General features: G+C 41.0%; 2 protein-coding genes across 4 annotated transcripts in view; one reads left to right on the forward strand and one right to left on the reverse strand.

The window, feature by feature from the left end:
• The window catches only part of adck5 (aarF domain containing kinase 5), a 30,433-nt gene extending 22,474 nt beyond the window's left edge, over positions 1-7,959 (forward strand). Inside the window, exons 13-15 of the mRNA XM_036565872.1 lie at positions 719-971; positions 2,372-2,488; positions 4,456-7,959. Coding sequence (XP_036421765.1) covers positions 719-971; positions 2,372-2,488; positions 4,456-4,558 — 473 coding nt within the window. The 3' untranslated portion in view covers positions 4,559-7,959. The remainder of the gene's footprint in view (positions 1-718; positions 972-2,371; positions 2,489-4,455) is intronic.
• A 138-nt stretch (positions 7,960-8,097) lies between these two features.
• Positions 8,098-21,348, reverse strand: part of cpsf1 (cleavage and polyadenylation specific factor 1) — a 42,979-nt gene continuing 29,728 nt past the window's right edge. For all 3 annotated transcript variants that reach the window (XM_036565874.1, XM_036565875.1, XM_036565873.1), the window contains exons 27-38: positions 20,137-20,253; positions 19,508-19,598; positions 18,556-18,640; positions 17,427-17,568; positions 15,087-15,239; positions 14,100-14,276; positions 12,733-12,799; positions 12,298-12,345; positions 12,036-12,191; positions 10,974-11,103; positions 9,719-9,857; positions 8,098-8,339 (exon numbers count right to left, since the gene is read on the reverse strand). In XM_036565874.1, coding sequence (XP_036421767.1) covers positions 8,292-8,339; positions 9,719-9,857; positions 10,974-11,103; positions 12,036-12,191; positions 12,298-12,345; positions 12,733-12,799; positions 14,100-14,276; positions 15,087-15,239; positions 17,427-17,568; positions 18,556-18,640; positions 19,508-19,598; positions 20,137-20,253 — 1,353 coding nt within the window. In that variant the 3' untranslated portion in view covers positions 8,098-8,291. The remainder of the gene's footprint in view (positions 8,340-9,718; positions 9,858-10,973; positions 11,104-12,035; positions 12,192-12,297; positions 12,346-12,732; positions 12,800-14,099; positions 14,277-15,086; positions 15,240-17,426; positions 17,569-18,555; positions 18,641-19,507; positions 19,599-20,136; positions 20,254-21,348) is intronic.

Genomic DNA, 21,348 nt, shown 5'->3' on the forward strand with positions numbered 1-21,348 from the left:
GAACTAAAGTACATCAGCATAGCTAAAACCATTAGCTGGCACCTGAGTTTTGTCTGTACTTTTTTCCATTTTTATCATTCATGGTTTGCCATATGTGAATATTTAGCCATGAATATTTGCAGAGATGTTATAAAGGAGGAGGAGACAAAATGGCCGTGGAGATTTGCGCAAGGAGAGTAGCAAGAACAACCTGACAAAACACGTTTTTTGTCCGTTATGAAGCCAAACGCTACAAATTATTTATGAGGTTTTTTGTCAGATTTTTACCGGGCAGTTCGAATGTTTTTTAAACGGTAGTTTGGCCTTCAGTTCTGAGTGTTTTGGTCTGTTGTCATTCAGAGAGAGAAGGTCTGGTCTTTTATGGCTGGGAATAACTACCTGGTGGCGTTACAAGGATGGCTGCCGAGTGATCAGACTTTCCTGTAATGATTTTGATATTTGCCCACTGATATTTTTATTGGCTTCCATTACTTGTTAGCTACATTAGCCTCGTAGCTCCGGCGCTAAAATCAAAAAAGCAGGCGTGTTTTGGGTGATGGGCTACATTTCAGTTCAAAACTGTGGATTAGATTTGTTGCTGAACTGCTGTTGTGAGACTGAGTACTGGATGAATCCTAACTGAGCCCCTGTCTGACAGATGGACTACCTGTGGTGTAGAAGTGTAGCTGTTAGCTAAGCTGAGCTGTGTGGTTTATTTCCCGCCGCTGGTTTGTCCCAGATTACTTCCTGTTCTGCGAGATGCTCCTGCAGCGGCCGATCAGCATGCGCGAGCTGACCCTGGGAAACATCCTGAGCCGAGAGGAGACGTCGTACATGCGGGACATGGCCGTCCATCACTTCGACAGCGTCATGCAGGTGCTGAAGTCTCTGCCGCGGCCCATGCTGCTGGTGTTCCGCAACATCAACACGGTCCGCTGCATCAACATCACCCTCGGAGCGCCCGTCGACCGATACTTCGTCATGGCCAAGTGGTGAGAGACCGACGCCTCAGAAAAGAGTTCTCGGCACCTCTTGTACGTTTCTTATGAACTGAAACCAAAAAATAGGCCTATATGCTTCAAACTAAACCACAGACTTGGGCTCCCGAGTGGCGCAACCGTCTAAGCGTTGGCCCTCTCATCAGGAGATCGCGAGTTCGATCCCTGGTGATGCTACAGCCGTCCGTAGCCGGGAGTCCGAGAGAGCACAATTGGCCTCGCTCTCTCTGGGTGGGTAGGATGGCCCCCCCTTCTCCCCCATCACTCAGCGCGATGCTAGTCAGCGCAGGCGTCTGGTAGTTGACGTAACAGATCTGGCGGTTGGCACTTTCCTCCGAGCGCGTTCGGCTGTCCAGTGACGTTGCGTGAGCGGCAGCTCGAAAAGAAAGCGGTGGTTTCACAGGTCTCGGAGGAAGCTTGTGTTAGCCTTCACCCTCCTAGCGTTGATAGTATCGTGTGATTGGGGGAGTCTTAACTAGCGGGGTGGAATTGGCTACGATTAAATTGGGGAGAAAATCAGGTAAAAATTAAAAAAACAAAACAAAAAAAAACACAGACTTGTTATTCTGTTGTTCTGAAGACTCAGTATTTAGTAACTACTATTCATTTTTTAGCAACTAGAATTTATTTAATATGAATTATTCAGTATCTACTATTAATTTACATTAACTGTAATAAATTATTAAATATCTACTATACATTGTTCAGTATCTACTATTATTAAATAGCTGTAATTAATTATTATGAATTATTCAGAATCTACTATGAATTTTTCATTAACTGTAATTATTTTTTTCAGTATCTACTATGAAGTATTCAGTAACTGTAATAAATTATTCACTATTTAGTATGAGTTTTTCATAACTACTATGGATTATTCAGTTTCTACAATGAAATATTCATTAACTGTAATTAAATATTCAGTATATACTATGAATTATTCATTAACTGTAATTAATTATTCAGTATCTGTTATGAATTATTCAGTAAGTACTATGAATTTCTCAGTATCTACTATGTGTTCTGTAGTAATGAAGCGAATTTGGAAAGGTTTAGCGATCAGCCTCAGGGTTACAGGAAGTGTTCGTAAGCAGCTGTCCCTGCTAAAGGCTTTTTGGGACCAGGGATTTTGTTCTGGCCTCATTTTGATTTAAAAGAACACTTACAGTTAGTTGTAAATCAGAAATCCAAATCCAAAATAAGCTTCTCGGTTCATTCAGTTTCAGAAAACACAGATACGTTCGACTGGTGTTGAACTAGTTCCGGTTCCTGTGGTGTCTGTTATACCGAGTACAGGAGAATCAGATCAGCTCTCTTCTGTTGGAGGTGATGTTTGTTGGAAGCTCGTGAACAGAGAATGATCATCATCTCTTCTGTGTGTCTCTGTGTGTCAGTGCTGTTCGAGGTTGGGGTAAAACCCGAGCGGACGATGCTGCCGTCCTGCCCTCCCTCAGGATCCTCCGCTGGGTCTGGAGCTTCTGGGAGAACCTCAAGTTTGAATGCGCTTTAAGGTAAACATGTTTAACAGAAATGTGGGATATACGCCTCTTAAGTTGCATAAAACCGAGTGCTCATTTCACTGCTTTGAATTTTTTGCACAGTACTTATTTACTGCATCAGTCGTATAATGGGAATATAGATTCCCAGCATTTGTTTATTTAGCAGTGAGCACCTTAGTACAAGGATAGCTGGGTGCACAAACACGAGTATTGTTATTTTTTAACTGTTATTACTGATATTATTGATGATATTGATAATAATTTTGGTTATTTAACTGCGAATCAGACATTTGTGTCCAAGTTTAATTTGATAAATAAAGACCATTGTGTTTAGGTTTGTCAGCTAGATCTGTTAATGTACACATTTTAAGAGATTACTACTCAAACTATAACATGTTTGATGCTGTTTTGTAAAGTAATAACCCCGATTTCAGCACATTTAACCTCTAAAGGCCAATAATTATGACCAGCATTTTAAGCACCATACAAATAAAAGTGATACTAATCAATTAAAAAAGTTAATGAATTATGTTTACAGTCAGTTTCCATTCTGTATGAGCTTCTGACTTGTTTCTGTTTCAGTGTCAAAAGAGACAAAATCATGGCAAAAATGTTAAGGATGCAAAGCGATGCAGCAAAAACTTATTAAACTCATTAAATTAAATTATTAAAGTAATTAATTATCTTCTTCCTTCCAGCACACGTGTGGTGTGGATTGAAAGTTTAGAATCTGCACTTTCCACACCGTTTCAGTGAGCAAGTCAGACATTTTTTGTATAGAATTACATCATGATTTTATTATCTTTTCAGTTTTTCATTTTAAGAAGTATTTAGTAACTAATATTATTTTTTTAGCAACTACTATTTATTTAATATGGGTTATTCAGTGCCTACTATAAATTATTCATTAACTGTAATTAATTACATAATCTACTATGAGTTATTCAGAATCTATGAATTATTCAGTGTCTACTATGAATGAATTATTCAGTATCTACTATGAATGAATTATTCAGTATCTACTATAAATGAATTATTCAGTGTCTACTATAAATGAATTATTCAGTATCTACTATGAATGAATTATTCAGTATCTACTATGAATGAATTATTCAGTGTCTACTATAAATGAATTATTCAGTATCTACTATGAATGAATTATTCAGTGTCTACTATAAATGAATTATTCAGTATCTACTATGAATGAATTATTCAGTATCAACTATAAATTAATTATTCAGTATCTACTATGAATTATTCAATATCTACTATGAATGAATTATTCAGTATCTACTATGAATGAATTATTCAGTGTCTACTATGAATGAATTATTCAGTGTCTACTATGAATGAATTATTCAGTATCAACTATAAATTAATTATTCAATATCTACTACGAATTATTCAATATCTACTATGAATGAATTATTCAGTGTCTACTATGAATGAATTATTCAATATCTACTATGAATGAATTATTCAGTGTCTACTATGAATTATTCAGTATCTACTATAATTATTCAGTATCTACTATGAATTATTCAATATCTACTATGAATGAATTATTCAGTATCTACTATAAATGAATTATTCAATATCTACTACGAATTATTCAATATCTACTATGAATGAATTATTCAGTATCTACTATAAATTAATTATTCAGTATCTACTATGAATTATTCAATATCTACTATGAATGAATTATTCAATATCTACTATGAATGAATTATTCAGTATCAAAAGTGTCAAAAATGACAAAATCATGGCAAAATGTCAGGATGCAAAGCGATGCTGCACACAGAGCAATAACTTCCTCAAATTGTTATGAAAAATCTTTTATTTATAAACACACAAACACAAGTGTGTTGTGGACTGAAAGTTCAGAATCTGTACTTTCCACACATTTTCAGTGAGCTAGACAGAAATATTTCATGGTCATAACTGTGATTGTGCTCTGCATTAACTGGTTTGTGCAGGTCAGAGATGGTGATGATGAGCCTCACTCGCTCGCTACTGCAGCTGCTCTCGTACTGCGGGGTCATCACTGTGGACCCAGACGTCTATCAGTACCTGAAATAACCCCGCGCTGCAGGTACACGCCGCTCTCTCACGGCCTGGACTCACCGAGGAGACACTACGAGGCCATGTATGGTGCAGAGTCGCAGCGCGGGAAACGCAGACGTGCAGTCGGAGGGGATTGAGAGTCACTGTGTTCACAAAAAATGATGACAACAGTAAATTCAGTTTCAGATTCAGACATTACCATGAAGACGCAGTGGGAAATGTGATTACTGGTTTTATTAGCTGCTCGTTTGAAACATGTGGCCAAATCTTTATAGTTGAGACAGCAATCAGATTTGAATTAAAACAAACTGCAACCAACTACATCAAATCAAAACTACGGCAGTGCTTCTCAGTCCCGGTCTGGGGGACCTGCACAGATAAATGCTCTCACACAGCTGGTTCAGCTTCTGGAGGTTGTTAATCACCTGATGAGTCGGGCGTGTCAGAGCGCAGAAGTGTGTAAGGTATGAGATCTCTCACACGGAGGCTGTGTCTCAAATCGACCCCTAGATCCACACATAGTAAATTATTATCTAGGGTTATAAAGTGTACTAGATTTACGGGAACGTTGGGAGACCCAGCCTTGCTGGAAGAGCTGTGAAGTCACATTTAAACATTTTAGAGATGCACTGAAGTTCTGACCACTGAAAACGGTCAAAAAATTCCTAATTTGGGGCTCCTGAGTGGCGCAACTGTCTAAGCGTTGGCGCTGCCATCAGAAGATTGCGAGTTCGATCCATGGTGATGCTGCAGCTGTCTCTGGCCGGGAGTCCAAGAGAGCACAGTTGGCCTCGCTCTCTCTGGTGGGTAGGATGGCCCCCCCTTCCTCCCCCATCACTCAGCGCGATGCTAGTCAGCGCAGGCGTCTGTTAGCTGACGAAGCTGGTGGTTAGCGTTCTCCGACGAGCGCGTTCAGCTGTCCAATGACGTTGCGTGAGCGGCAGTTTGAAAAGGAGTCGGGGGAAGGCTGTGCTAGCCTTCACCCTCTTAGCACTGGTAGTATTGTGTGACTGGGGGAGAAGATTTTGACTGGAAAAAAAACAGATTAAATACAATGAAATGTCAAAATCTAAGATTTCACACATCATTTTAAAGGAATATAGTTTATAAATGCGTTGCTTATTCCTTTAGCTTCTTACTCAGATTTTCTGTTCCACCTTAAATGCTGCAGCAGTTCATGTCTGGTGCCTGTAGTCCAGGATTTCGAGACCCCTGCTCTGAGACGTTTTGGAGACCTGCATTTACGCTTGGTTTGCCGGCTTCAGCAGACTTTGCTTGTGGGGTTTCCCCAGAATTCATAGGGAAACACACATGATGACAAAGGAAACAAGAACTATCAAAAAATGCATAAATAAAAAAAAATAATAATAATAATATCTTCTTAAGTAATTTATACACAATTCCTGAGCAAATGTGCAGTTTTGCTTGAAATGTCCACCGTGGCAGTGAGCTGAGCCGTTGTCTTCTCTCGGTAGTGTTGCAGATTTGACATGATGAGTTTAGTCTAGTGAACTTCGCAGGACTGAGGTCCAAAATCGGTGAGACTGGGGTCCTTGTAGCCTCCCACAGTTTGGAGATTTAGACTGGACAGTTGACATCACCGGCCCACTCAGACAGACAGATTAAAAGCTAAAAAAAAAAAGACCACTAACAACCAGGGCTGAACAATTTGGGGAAAACATCTAATTAAATATCTAATCTAAATTAAAGCCCAGGCTTGTTTTTTTTGGCCAAAAAGCTCAGCAAAGATTTCTAGCCAGACTGCCAGTCAGTCATGGTTGTGATGTCACAGCACATGGATGTTTGGTTGGTTCTGATTGGTCACAACTCACAACTTTCACAAGCAATGCACAAACTCTGTGTTATTAGGTTAAATTTCCCCACTGAAAACAACAATGTTGATAATATTGACTATAATAAAAATTGAGCTCTCGCAGTTTCAGAATTGCAGCCTTATAAATTGCGATTTTGATACAAAAGCAGTTAATATTATCACCTTAACAATTTCAGTACTGACTTAAACATTCAGGATGTACTTACAATGATTTGAGACACAGCCGAAGCACCATCCTCAGAAACCCAGCCAAAGTGTTCATACCTCAGCAGAGAGTTCACCCTCTCTCTCTCTTTCTGTCTCTGTCTGTCTCTCTCTCTCTCTGTGTGTCTGTCTCACTCACTCTCTCTCTGTGTCTGTCTCTGTCTCTCTCTCTCATCGTCTTAACTCTCTAAATCACATCAGGCACAGTCTGCACAAACGGTGCTGATCTTCTCTAGCAGACACGTCAGTCAGAGGTCGCACCGCAGGACCGCTCCACCATGCTGTTTATATTTCTCTGATAAAAGCTACAACTAAATATCATGAACACAATACAAACAAAATATTTTTATCACCAAATTATTTTAGAATTGTTCTAATCTGTAAGATTAAAATCTTACAAATCTGTTTAATCTGTAAGATTAAAGATGCACTTGTTACATTGTGCAGTATAATTTCATGAAAAAGTCAGACAGCACCGGCATAATTTAGCTTAAATATTATTTTGTCATACAGTTCAGTGTGTGAGATGTAATCAGAGAGATTCAGAGTGGTTTGGTGTGAAATGGTTCAGATGTCTGTACAGTGGTGGTGATAGGAACTAGGGGTCGCCATGACTACAACACAGATATAGACATTTTATTTACTATCCAGAACCACCAGTGAACCTACACGAGTCTTCTGAGTTTATATGGAATGTTGATGATGGAAAATAGTGGGAAATCTGAAATAATACGTTTTCTTTGTTTCACACCAAACCACTCTGAATGAGTCTGTTTACATCTTAACCGCTTAATCATGCAGAAATTTTGTGAAATTGGTGGAATTGCCCTTTAATCCCTGTCAGAGGAACCAAGCCAAGAACCAAGATCTCTGATGATGATCTTTTTCGTTTTTCACCACTGCATTCGAAACAAAGATGTTTGGAAACAGAAACATCATAGTATAGTTTCCACGGTAACCTCATTTTGTCAATATTGCGGTTTACCAAAAAAATGTGGGCATGTTTTCTTAAGATTTCGCAGATTGGGTTTAAACTGATGTGAAATAGTGCTTAAGCTCTCTATAATTCCATGTAGTTATTTTAGGGAATGTTATTGATCTTATAATGCAAATATTATAGAAGCAATTCATGTATTATATTTAATACAATGTCATTATTCCACGGTGCAGTTTGTGTAATGAAGTGAATGTGAAGAGAGTTTTAAAATATGCATATTTAATAGACCTGAAGCTGTGCTTTAACACCGACTGTGCTGGTTTTTATGTGTATGGATCGACTGATTGTTATGGTGAATGGAGGCTATTGAGGGTTTTACTGTACCTGGATTGTTTTTAATTCTTAATTTAATATTAAAGAAATATCCATTTTTAAAGCATATTATTGACCTTTTTGTACCATCATGTATTGTTTTTCCTCTTAAGTTTCTCCTACAGATGAAAAACATTTTTGAAAATAAATCTTAGTTTAGTCCTAGTTTGCTTCGGTACCTACATTTAACAAATGTCAACACAAATATTCAGTTTAAATTATGAAAACTTTTTATTTGCCATACAAAATGTTCTAATTCCTATGGAACATGATACTGTAACGCTATCAACACAAAACATTTCCAAAGAAAAAAAAAAAGGGGAATTAAAACATTCAGTCTGTATAACAGAAGAGCGCTGGTGGTCGTGAGCTGGTGAGGTCGTGAAGAGTGAGCAGGGTTCTCAGAAATGAGCGGTGACTCTGTCGATCTCCAGCAGATCCTCCAAAATCTGTAATTAAGAAGAAGACTCACTCTCTGCTCTCCACACCGTGAGCTAATATCAGAGCACTGTGTCCAACACGCGGCCTTCCAGCTCCTATTACTAAAACTGGCCATTGGGTCTTACTGCTCCACTAGTGTTGTTAAAGCGATGGTTAAAATGAATACATACATTTTACACAGTTCACCCCTTTGACTCCAAATGTAGCTGATCAACCAAGACATGTTTTGTTTTACACTGGAGCTATGAGGTTAATGTTGGTACCAAGTCTGAAATCAATGTTTTCGATAATATAAAAGTTGTACGGCGGCACATAAACATAGAAATTATTCTAATATAACTGTCCAGCAGCTTCACACGTAAGGAAGCTGTAAAATTAGATGAGGGATGGATGGATGGATAGGATGGAATGGATAGATTGATTGGATGGATGGATGGATAGATGGATGGATGGGCAGGTTGGATGGATGAATGGATGGATGGATGGATGGCTAGAATGGATGGATGAATGGGATGGATGGATGGAGAGACAGACTGAATGGATGGATGGATTGATTGAGAGATGGATAGACTGGACAGATGGATGGAAAGATACATTGGATGGATTGATGGATGGATGGATTGATGGATTGAATGATAGATGGGATGAAGGGATGGATTGATGGACAGATGGATGGATGGGATAGAGGGATGGATTTATGGATGAATTGGATGGAGGGATGGATGGATGGAAAGACTGGATGGATGGGATGGATTGAGGGATGGATGGGATGGAGGGATGGATTGATGGAATGATAGATGGGGTGAAGGGATGGATTGATGGATAGACAGATGGGATGGATTGATGGATTGATTAAGGGATGGATGGGATAGAGGGATGGATTGATGGATGAATTGGAGGGATGGATGGATGGATAGATTGGATGGATGGAAAGATTGGATGGAGAGATGGATGGATGGATGGATGGGATGGAGAGATGGATGGATGGATGGGATGGAGGGATGGATGGATGGGATGGAGGGATGGATGGATGGCTTGTATATAAACGAACACAGATTATTAATGTGAGAAGTGATTCCAAAGCTTTAACTGATTATCATGATGCTAACTGCATGACTGAATCACTCCCATTCACAGACTGTGTGGAGTTATAATCTTTCACAGACCTGATTCTGTGCTTTCTGTCACTGTACGACTCACTGTTACCTATAAACATGAATTAATGTACATTAGCATAGCTGAACGCAGCAGCTGCCCCTGGACGCCTGCACGATATCTGAGGTAACGAAAAAAACTGAATTTTCTCTGGACTTTCACTTTAAACCCAAACTTTCCTGAGGTTCTCTCTGAGCTGGGGTTCTGGAGCCGAGAGCAGGACAGTACTCACGATGTCGGAGGTGGTGCCGATCTTCTTGGCCAGTTCGCTTCGCTCCATGGTGCTCAGGTAGAGGTATTTATTCAGCAGTTCTCCGTCCAGAATATTTCGCACTGCGTTCTGCAGCGTCCGCCGGTCAGTGTGCAGCATTCTGAACGACAGACAACACGGATGGAGGAGCTCAACATGGTAAACGGGAACTCAACACACAATAAAGTAACAGAAAAATAACAGAATAAAGTCGTAATATTTCGAGAAAAAAAGTTGTAATATTTGGGGGATAAAGTGGGCTGCTGTACTGTAGGGGGGCTGCCATAACGCGTTGGGTCTCGGTTGCTGTACTGTAGGGGGGCTGCCATAACGCATTGGGGTCTCGGTTGCTGTACTGTAGGGGGGCTGCCATAACGCGTTGGGGTCTCGGTTGCTGTACTGTAGGGGGGCTGCCATAACGCGTTGGGGTCTTGGTTGCTGTACTGTAGGGGGGCTGCCATAACACGTTGGGGTCTCGGTTGCTGTACTGTAGGGGGGCTGCCATAATGCGTTGGGGGTCTCGGTTGCTGTACTGTAGGGGGGCTGCCATAATGCGTTGGGGGTCTCAGTTGCTGTACTGTAGGGCGGCTGCCATAACGCGTTGGGGTCTGGGTTGCTGTACTGTAGGGGGGCTGCCATAACGCGTTGGGGTCTCGGTTGCTGTCCTGGCGCCGGAGCTCCACTCTCTCCTGTCTCTCTGTGGATCACTTTGATCATCATTCTCACTGTCTGTGAAACTTCATGCCCTCTTTGAATGGGGGGAGATGTAGCCCCCGATAGCCGTGTAGACGACCCTGCCTGAGATTCTCCTTCAACAACACAGACAGACAGTTTCCTCCGAGTCCGTCTGGCTCTTTATTCTAGATAAACACAGTTTCCTGCTCAGCCGTTTCAGCCGGTTCTTATACTAATAACAGGCTGGTGCTGATGAGCAGGAGAGACAGGGAGACTGAGTGTTTCTTTATGGGTGAATCGATATGAAAGTAGAACTCCACCAACTCAGCGGCCCTCATTTAACACCAGGAGGCACTGCTTCACTTCGCAAAGCCTTTGGCTACAATATTGCGACCTTTCCTGGCATTAACACCACTTTAATGTCATAATTCTACGACTTTTTCTCTCCAAATATTACGACTTTTTTCTCAAAATCAGACTGTACGACTTTTTTCTCGAGATATTGTGACTTTTTTCTCAAAATATAACAACTTTTTTCTTGATATATATTCTCCCTGGGTACCTGAAGGCTTTGGGGTTGAGGCCAGCGTGGTGCGGCAGCATGGTGGTCAGAGCGTTCTGTAACATCAGCAGCCTGCGGTATGTCTTCTCCTGCATGGGCAACAGCAGACCAACCCCTCCATCCAGAGTGGCTGCATGAGAAACAGAGGAGGAACAACCACTGAGAACCGCTGGTTCATTCGCTACATACTAAATACATCCTTAATGGACAAACAAATGTGTCAACATACACATCTGATCGTATTATATGTTCTGTATACTCAGAAATTAGTGCTAAATTGTCAAGTATGTGTGATGCGTCTGTTTAATGTACGCAGACTAACATCGCTCTGCTTTAAGCTTTAGCTCAGCTATAGCTGCTTTTCTCGCATCTCCAGCAGGAAACTTTTCCACAAAAGCAGAACAGTTTCTTGTAAAATGTGTCTCAATGTTCGACTTTACGAACCGCTTCTCATTCACCAGATTCTTGTTCTAATTTTCCTGTTCCACCTTAAATGGTGCCTGAGGCGCCAGAATGTAACTGCTCCACCATTTAAGGTGGAACGGGAAAATTCAAACAAGAATCTGGTGAATGAGAAACGACTTCAGCTTTGCCACTTTTTAGTGTTTGTCAGTTTCTCGCTGCAGATTAAACGTATCAGGAAACCAGCTGGAGTGATTATAAACACAAATAAGTCCATTCGTCTCCAAATGAAAAGTTTGTCTTAAATCTCTCTCTTTGCCGTTTCATTAGCTACTAGCTAGACTGTTGTCTGCGTTGCTATGGCGACCAGCAGTCTGTGCTGATCTTCAGGGTTAAAGGGTGAATTAGCAGTTCTACATTAACTCCAGAGTTTAAGATCATTTATTGTTAAACTGTGTTGAACGATCAGCAGAGCTTTATTTTACTGTAAAGGAGGATTATTTTATTTTTACCTACAAATCTGATTCTGCTGTGGAGCCACAACAGGACAGTAAAAGAATCTTTGAAATCACTGAATCTTTTAAACCTTTATTATTCAGTGTTCAGCTGCTGCTACTCTGCTTGCTTCTGTGTGTTTGCATGTGTTTGTTATTAACCCACCGAACCAGGTGATGTGTTTATTGTCCCAGGTGAGAGCCTTCTTGCTGCTGGGGTCCAGAATCCCCCGGCAGGGCATCCTCCAGAACGTGTTCACATGGGTCCCAACGTTAAAGTCTGCCCTCCGCAGCAAACGCATCCCACCAAAACTCTCCTTAGCTACAAACAGCAGAGCACAAAGACACAAAGCACACAGTCAGAATCATGACGGTTCACTGATTCACAGGAAAACAGCTGAGATTTTTCTGAGTTAAACCCACCATACCTTCAGGGAGGTACATGTAGACCAGCAGGTTTTTGTCTCGGTCAGAAACTGAATGAAAACAAAAACAGGTATTCAGGGATACTGTTAATGGTCGACACACATTTTCATTATTTATAAACAACTAAGTTACAAATAAAATAATTAATTATGATAAACTGCCTTAGTTTGTCTAGTAAATCTTGATTAATCACATTCACATATGCTCTAATTCGGTCCATTGTGTATTTGAGTGGACAAGATAATCTTCATCATAATATATTTATCACCTCATTAAATATAAAATCATGTGAATGCAGGAGGAACATGAAAATAAGGTGATCGCAATTCTTATATTTATTTACAGATCTATGTTTATGTTCTGATCCATGTAAACTCAAGGCATTAATAGAGGTAGTAATAAGCTAAATATACACCGATCAGTTACAAGTTACTTACCCAGAAAGCCAAGCTGGTTGTTGTCCACCATAAACTCTATACTGTAAACCTCCAGTGATCTCGCATCCTGTTGAGAAAGACCAAAACATTCACCTGCTTCAACGAAACTGGGTAAATAACCTGAAGGAATTTGGCTTGAAGCTTCATATGTTGTAAACTACAAATGAGAATAAGGCTAATACTCTTAAAAAGAGGGTTCTTCAAGAGTTCTTTAGTCACGAAAATGGTTTTATACAGAACCGTGGACACGCAAAGGTCCTTTTCCGTGATTAAAGGGTTCTTCAGATTGATGGAGAATGTGCTGTAGACGGTTCTATATAGAACATTTTTGAAAAGGGTTCCACTATTGTTACAAGTCAAATAATTCTTCTTTGGTACTATATAGAGCCTTTTTTGCTAAGAGTGTAAAGCCATAAAAAACGTTTTTTCCCCCATTACAGTCATAAGCAAATCAGTAGCTACTGCATATTCATCTGCGTAAGAGCGTCTGCCGAATGCATTAAGATTAAGATTAAGTGACCCTTATTAGTCCCAAGACGGGGAAATTTCACCTCCGTATTTTAACCCATTCGTGCAGTAAAACACCACATACACACTAGTGAACCCAGACACACTAGGGGGCAGTGAGCACACTTGCCCGGAGCGGTGGGCAGCCCTATCCACAGCGCCCGGGGAGCAGTTGGGGGTTAGGTGTTTTGCTCAAGGGCACTTCAGTCACGTATTGTCGGCTCAGGGGATCAACCAGCGACCTTCCGGTCACAGGGCTGGTTCCCAGCCCACGACTGTCCCATACATGCATACATGTAAATGTAAATCTAAGTACATTTACTGACAATTCCAGGAACATCACTGATGAAACACTGATGTTGTGCAGGTTGTAAAACACCACCATCTCTAATTTGGCCATTAAACTGTAATGGAAATCAGTCCAGTGCCGTGGTGTCTGTAGCTGCCAAGCTAAGCCTAATAGTCTGAGAGCTGACTGACAGTGTTTTTCCGAGACCCTAAGCTGTTTTGTCAGATGTCTGAAACCTGTCACTGTGGTCTGAGGACCCTAAAATGTACAACGTTAACTTCATCTATGTTAGCCTCAACAAATGTGGGTTTTAATGCAGGATATCACACCACCCAAAATCTTCAGAAGATCAGCTTTGTTCACGTGTGGGAACACTGGCACCTTGCTATAGTTTGCATGAAATGAATCCATAAATGAACAAAGTGGTGGTCAATGAGTTTTTACTATCACTGGTGATTGTAACCACAATAACTCGATGAACACGACACTGTCTTAAATGTTTCGTATACAGTTTAAGGTGTCTACAGATCAGGCTGTGTTTGTGTGTAAAGGCTGCTTCAGGCTGTAATACCCTGCTGACGAGAGACAGAGTCTTGCTCTCCTCCTGATAGCGCAGCAGGGAGATACTCTTCATCACGTCAGCCGCCAGGATGAAGTTCTTAATGCTGTACATCTGATGGATGTAGAGTTGTGTGTCTATGAAGGCCATGCCAGTCAGGTCGTTATCCTTCAGACTCCACAGGAATATCTGCACAAAGAAACGCAGGCAGAGACTTTTTATTTCACCGAAGAGCTGAAATAAGAGCAGGTCTTTTACTACAACAGACTTAATACAGACAGGAAACAGTTTTCTTTTAAGTAAAGAACTGCTATTTTTTTACACTAAAGAAGTACAATGACAGAATGACATATATATATATATATATATATATATATATATACACACACACACACACACACTCTCTCTCTTAAAAAAGATGGTTCTTCAAGGGTTCTTTAGTCAAGAAAATGGTTCTATATAGAGCCATGAACACTCAAAAACCCTCTGCATGATTAAAGGGTTCTTCGCATCATGAAATCATTTCTCAGACTGATGGAGAATGTGCTGCAGATGGCTTTTCGAAAGGGGCTCTATATAACACCAAAAAGGGTTCCACTACTGTTATATGGTAAAGAACCCTTTATTGGTACTATATATCAATTCTTGTTAAGAGTATATGTGTGTGTGTGTGTGTGTATGTGTGTGTGTGTGTGTGTGTGTGTGTGTGTGTATTGCAGCTGTTGAAATAAAACCTTATATCTCCAAAATAGTAACTTAACAGCAGAAGGAAAAAACATACTTTACTTTTAATGCAAGTCAGTGGAACCAGACTTTTTTCCAAGTAAGTTTGAGAAGTTTCTTTTGGTCCATTCATCATGACATTTACACACAATGTAAAGAGCATCAGGCATTTTCTAATTACGTTAAGAACTGAAAAACAACAAATAATGGAGAGACGAGGTTTTGTTCTGACAGCGGTGATGTATATCAGAGAGAGCTTTCAGTTACTGGTTATACCTTCTGTCCGATGGCAGACACCAGGTAGCCGTTGCAGTGGCACAGCGCAGTAACGGGCCCCTTCTGCTCCTTCTCATACAGCACTTTAAACTTGTTCTTGGTGAGGGGCTGGCCTGGCTCTGGGACCACTTCGATCACGTCCAGTATCAGGATCTGATCGGAGCAGGAAGAGAGACAGGGAGCCAGTTTACACGGTGCATTAACACGTGCATCAAGCACATCCGTACGATCCATATGTGGATTCAGTTCACACTCTTCACTAAACTGCATCGCCGGTGTGAACAGATCAGAGTGCATAAAAAAACACAATATAAAACAAAATATGACAGCACAAAATATAAAAGTGTAATTTAGAATCTGGTGTCTTTAAAGGAGGATCAATACTTTTGCGAGGCACTTTTAAGTCTGAGTATTAATGGAACAGGGATCAGAAGGTTAACAGAGAGTGCTCTAACACTGTGCTGAGTAACGCTGAGTAGGTTTACATGCACACAGTAATTTGATAACCACAGAAAATCAGCTTTTGGCAACAGCTCTACATATTTACAAGCACTTAATCCATAATCCGCTAATGACAGAACTCTGGGTCTGGACGAGTCGCTCAGTAATCAGATTTCTTCATAAATACATGACAAGCATCTCTACTGTTGCTTCACAATTTGCTTATAAACACAGCAAAGACGCACAGCACTGTTTTCTTTTTAACAGGGAGTCCCTCTACTGGTGAGTATTTATTTGGGGGTTTACATGGCAGCGAACTGCGCATAATGAGGTGTGATGCTGAAATAAGCATTTAATGTTTACTGTTTCCTGCGAAGCCACTCTCTACCTGTTTCTTTGGGTAGAAAAACGAATGAAATGAAAACCCCAAAAAGGAGCTGAAATCGAGATCCAAGAAGGGCTTCAATCCGCAATCAGATAACTGCCAAAGTCCAAGATGATCGTATTATTGGTGTGCATGTAAACACACTCACACAAACACAGTGTTTAATGTTGTAATCTGTAACACTTATGTACAGTGTTTAACATTATCATTTAGAACACTTCGCTGGTGTTTAACAGTGTTAACGTTGTAATTTGCAACACTGTGCTGTGTAACAGTGTTTTACGCTGTAATGTGTAACACTGTTTAATGTTGTCATTTGTAATGATGCTGTGTAACAGTGTATTTAACCTAATTTGTAATACTTTGCTAGTGTTTAACGGTGTTGTTGTAATCTGTCACATGTTTAACGTTATCATTTGTAACAATGTACTGTGGAACACTGTTTCATGTGATTTGTAACACTGCTGTGTAACAGTCTATAATGTTGCAATCTGTAACACTGAGTAGTGTAAGAGAGTTAACGTTGTGCTGTATAACACTGAGTTATGTAACACTGCATTGTGAAAACCAGTGCCTAACATAATCTGTAACACTATGCTGAGAAACCCGGTGTATAATGTAATTTGTAGCACTGTGCTGTGTAACAGTATTTAACACTAGGATTTTTTTAACACTGTGCCGCAACATGCGGATGCGGATCAGCACCTCCAAGTCTGAGTCCATGGTCTTAGCCCGGAAAAGGATGGCATGCCCACTCCAGGTAAGGGGAAAGGACTTGTCCCAGGTGGAGGAGTTTAAGTATCTCGGGGTCTTGTTCACGAGTGATGGGAAGAGGGATCGTGAGATCGACCGCAGGCTGGGAGAGGCGGCAGCAGTAATGCGGTCGCTGTACCGGACTGTAGTGGTGAAGAGGGAGCTGAGCCGTAAGGCTCAGCTCTCTGTTTACTGGTAGGGCTACATCCCGACCCTCACCTATGGTCATGAGCTGTGGGTAATGACCGAAAGAATGAGATCGCGAATACAAGCGGCGGAAATGAGTTTTCCTCGCAGGGTGGTGAGCTACACTCTATTTGATAGGGTGAGGAGCTCGGCCATCTGGGAGGAGCTCAGAGTAGAGCCGTTACTCCTCCGCATTGAGAGGAGCCAGCTGAGGTGGTTGATGCCTCCCGGTGGGGGTGTACCAGGCACGGCCTACTGGGACAAGACCCCGGGTCGTCCTAGGATGCGCTGGAGGGATTATATCTCCAGGTTGGCCTGGGAGCGGCTTGGGGTCCCCGGGAATGAGCTGGAGGAAGTTGCGGGGGACAGGGTCGTCTGGGATTCTCTGCTCTCCCAACTGCTACCGCGACCCTATCTGGACTAAGCGGTTAACGATGATGATGATGATGATGATGTGCCATAACACTGCGCTTCATCTCGTAACTTCGTAACACTGTGCTGTGTAACATGAGTGTATAAGGTGGTGTGTAAGTTTGCAGTGTGTAACGCTGTGCTGTGTAACATTAAGGACATACTCTGCCCCTGCAGGTGACCTCCTCTCCCTGCATTAAACAGGTCGCCACTGCCACGTAGCCCTTCAGACCCGACACCGTCTCCTGACTCTTCAGGGCCACTGTCTTCATACAGGTCACATGCTCCCACTCCTCCAGATCAATCCTGAAAAAACAGTGTTTACAGGTTAACTCTGAGGTATAACACGCATGAGAAATATATGAGGCAACAGTTTTCAATGTATATTTTGGGGATCTTGGAGTCTTCATGCAATTTTGACCAATGGCCACAGCCTCCTTAATACCATCACACTAAGTGCTCAGGTTAAGCTCTACCATCAAAAAAATAAAATAAATTAAAAAAATAGAATAGATACTCTTACAGATAATGAAATCGACCAAGATTAGAATTTGATTATTTTTTTTCTATAAACACAGTCTGCAATTGGCCAACTTATTCTTTTCCACATTTACTGCAACACATTATATTCAGGTTATTTAAATAGATTTTTTCATTTAGGAATTTAAAATGCAATTTGGGTTTATTAAAGAGACAATAATGTTATTTACATTGCGACATGTGTTCGTTTGGCCCACACAGTGTAAGGTCCAGGTTTAAAGGCCCCATTCCCTGCAATTTTCTTAGATTTATGTCCTCGCCCTATGGGATCCATGATGATTCATTTTAAGGCTGTTTTTCTTAACATGCCTTCAAGACGATTTATAAGTAAATCAGCTCTGTTCTCATTGGCTGCCCTGTATTGATCCTCATTCAAAAAGCAGTCTGGGCTGAAACACTCCCTATATGTTCAGCGTGAATATACATAGGTGAATATATATATATCCATAGGTGAATATATACAAATGTGCTAGTTTTTATGACCACAAACACAATAAACTCCAAACAGGCTGTTTTTGTAGCTCAGCTTTCATATATGGACTGGGAAGTATGTATCAGAATAGGCCACAAAGACTCATGATCAGTGCCTCCCTTTTGACTTTTACATGACCACACCCACTGATGCGCACACACACACACACACACACACACACACACACACACACACGCGCGCACACACACGCACACACACGCACACACACACACAGGCTGACTCTGAGAGCCCACTGACGCTTGTAGTGACCACAGTCTCACCGTGTGTTGGGGATGGCCTCCCAGCTGACTGGAGAGATGAGCTGAATGGAGAATTTCTCCTGCTGAGGGAAAATGTAGCGCTCATCTGAGGGAAAACAGACAAACACAGTGGTTAATATAGCACTGATCTGAGCCACACCCCTCGCCCCTACTACTTACCCACACCCCTCCGTTTTGAGCATTCACGTCTAGGGGTAGGGTGCCCTGATTTTCGTTGAGATAGAGGGGGAGGGTGAAGTGTTGGGGCTACATGACCCTCCAAACGGAGGTTTTTCAGAGACTCCAAACAGAGAGTTATGAGAAAAAAAGAAAAACCGGCAAGATGGAGAACAAGAGACCAAAGAAACACACAAATGTGGGAATTTTCTCTGTTAAAAATTATAATAACCACTGTTTTATCTTAGTTTAATGATGTTTCAATGTATTATGGTCTTTCTCTACATAACAAGCATAAAAATCGCTAGCTATATGCTGATGTCTCAGTAGATAGCTGAATTCCCGTTCCACCTTAAATGGTGAAGCAGTTCTGACGCCTGATTTCAGCTTCATATCACTGAAGAATTAGTGGTGGGTGATAATAAATAATTGCCCCCTCTTTGAAGGCAGATGATGCCCTAAATGTAACTAAAGCCCAGCAGTGAGGAGCTGAACTTTACCCTCCTCTGCTGTCACTGCAGACTGGCAGGGTCGCCTACAGAGCAGCGCTGGTAGCTGTTAATGAAGTGATGCTCTTTTTATTTGAGGGTCCCGTTTCAGAGGGAAGATTTCAACCACTACCACCTCATAACTCAGTTCCAAGGGGCAAGGAGACACTCGGAAACAACAGGTAGGGGTTAAAATAAGTAAGCACCTACTGCAGATGTCGCTCAGGGTGAAAACAATTGAGAACAAAGTCTCTGATCACCTCTAAGAGCTAATTCACATCATGTATTTCCCCATTAGAAGCACTCACCTCTCTCTATCATCTCAAACTCCTTCTCCTCTCCCGTCATCCTGGGGATACGGGTGCAAGGCTCCTTAATGCTGCTACACACAGCATAGACCTACCACACAAACACACACACCACAAAGAAGTCAGCATCCCCCACCAAATTCACACATATATACATTATATGTAAAATATATTTTAAAGGCCATTTAGACGGGAATTCCACCAATTCTTTCAACATTTCTGCATGATTAAATAATTAAAATGTGAACTCTAAAAGGAACCATTTCGCATTAAAACACTCTGGATAGCTTTGTTTACATCTCAACCACTTAAGTATGCAGAAATTTTGAAAAATTGGTGGAATTCCCCTTTTAATTGGGCAAAAACTCCTTTTATGCTGATTTCCTTGTAAAGCTGCTTTGTGACAACACCTGTTGTAAAAAGCGCTATATATGCTTTAGATAAATGATTTTACACAATTTGCTTAGATACAGACTTAATGTACAGTACTGAATACAAAGCCAGGATATGTGAATATTCTTAGATATGAAACTGTGTCCTAAATGCAATACATGAAGATTTGGAATCCTTAATAAATAAGACGCAGTTATTTAATTGTACATATGGACTGCATATACAATTGCAGTCACCTTTGACTCCACATGGTAGGCCACGTAGTGGACTGTACATCTAAGGGGAATCTTCCGGACTGGCCAAGGGGCATCATAGGAGAGGTATGTAGGCAACACACTTATCCTCAGTTCACCCTGTTATGGAACACACACACACACACACACACACACACACACACATTAACACCGTATAACATGATATCATACAAATTCATATAAAACTGAATGCACGATCATCTTGAAACAGCAGATTACAATTCTATTACAGTTCTATTGTCTCTAAACATGACTCGATATAATTATGTATTTGGGGCATCTACACCCATCTGTTAAAGCACAATAAGGAACAGAGGAGTCTGTCACTGTTTGCTAAAAATAGAGGAAGGTATAATTATTCAAAACAAACCTACCAAACCTGTCCCAACGACAGTTTTGTAGGTGTGCAGAAGGTGGAAGGTGTGTTAATTATTTTTATATATATATATATATATATATATATATACATAGCAGTTTAAGCAAGGTCTTTAAATAAATAGAGTAAACCTTTGGGCCACTGGGCCACCTGTATCTTATCTATATGTTAATATAAGCCCATTTGCTGAAATAGGGTATGCCTTTGAGGTACCTATTCCGTTTATGTCAAAGCCTTTGGGGAGTCTTTAGCTGTTGCCATTTGGAGCATCTACAGCTCTTTGTTAAAGGAGAGTAAGCCTTCAGAGCGTCCATACCTGTTTATCAAAGTAGAGAAAGCTCCTGAGCGACCTACACCTGCTTGCTGCAGAAGAGACTGTGCAGAAGAGTACATCTTTGGGGGCACCTATACTCAATTACAGAAGCTTTCAGGGTGTTTACATTTAGTTGTTGAAAAAAAAAAAAGACTTTGGGGTTTCCATGACTGTTCGATAAAGTTGAATAAGCCTTTGGGGCTTTTCTACCCGTTTGCTTACATACACTATACTGCCAAAAGTATTCACTCACCCATCCAAATCATTGAATTCAGGTGTTCCAACCACTTCCATGGTCACAGGTGTATAAAGCCAAGCAGCTAGGCCTGCAGACTGCTTCTACAAACATTAGTGAAAGAATGTGTCGCTCTCAGGAGCTCAGTGAACTCCAGCGTGGTACCGTGATCGGACGCCACCTGTGCAACAAGTCCAGTCGTGAAATTTTCTCACTACTAAATATTCCACAGTCAGCTGTCAGTGGGATTATAACAAAGTGGAAGCGATT

This window comes from Colossoma macropomum, unplaced genomic scaffold (genome assembly GCF_904425465.1).
Source record: "Colossoma macropomum unplaced genomic scaffold, Colossoma_macropomum, whole genome shotgun sequence".
Lineage (NCBI taxonomy): Eukaryota > Metazoa > Chordata > Actinopteri > Characiformes > Serrasalmidae > Colossoma > Colossoma macropomum.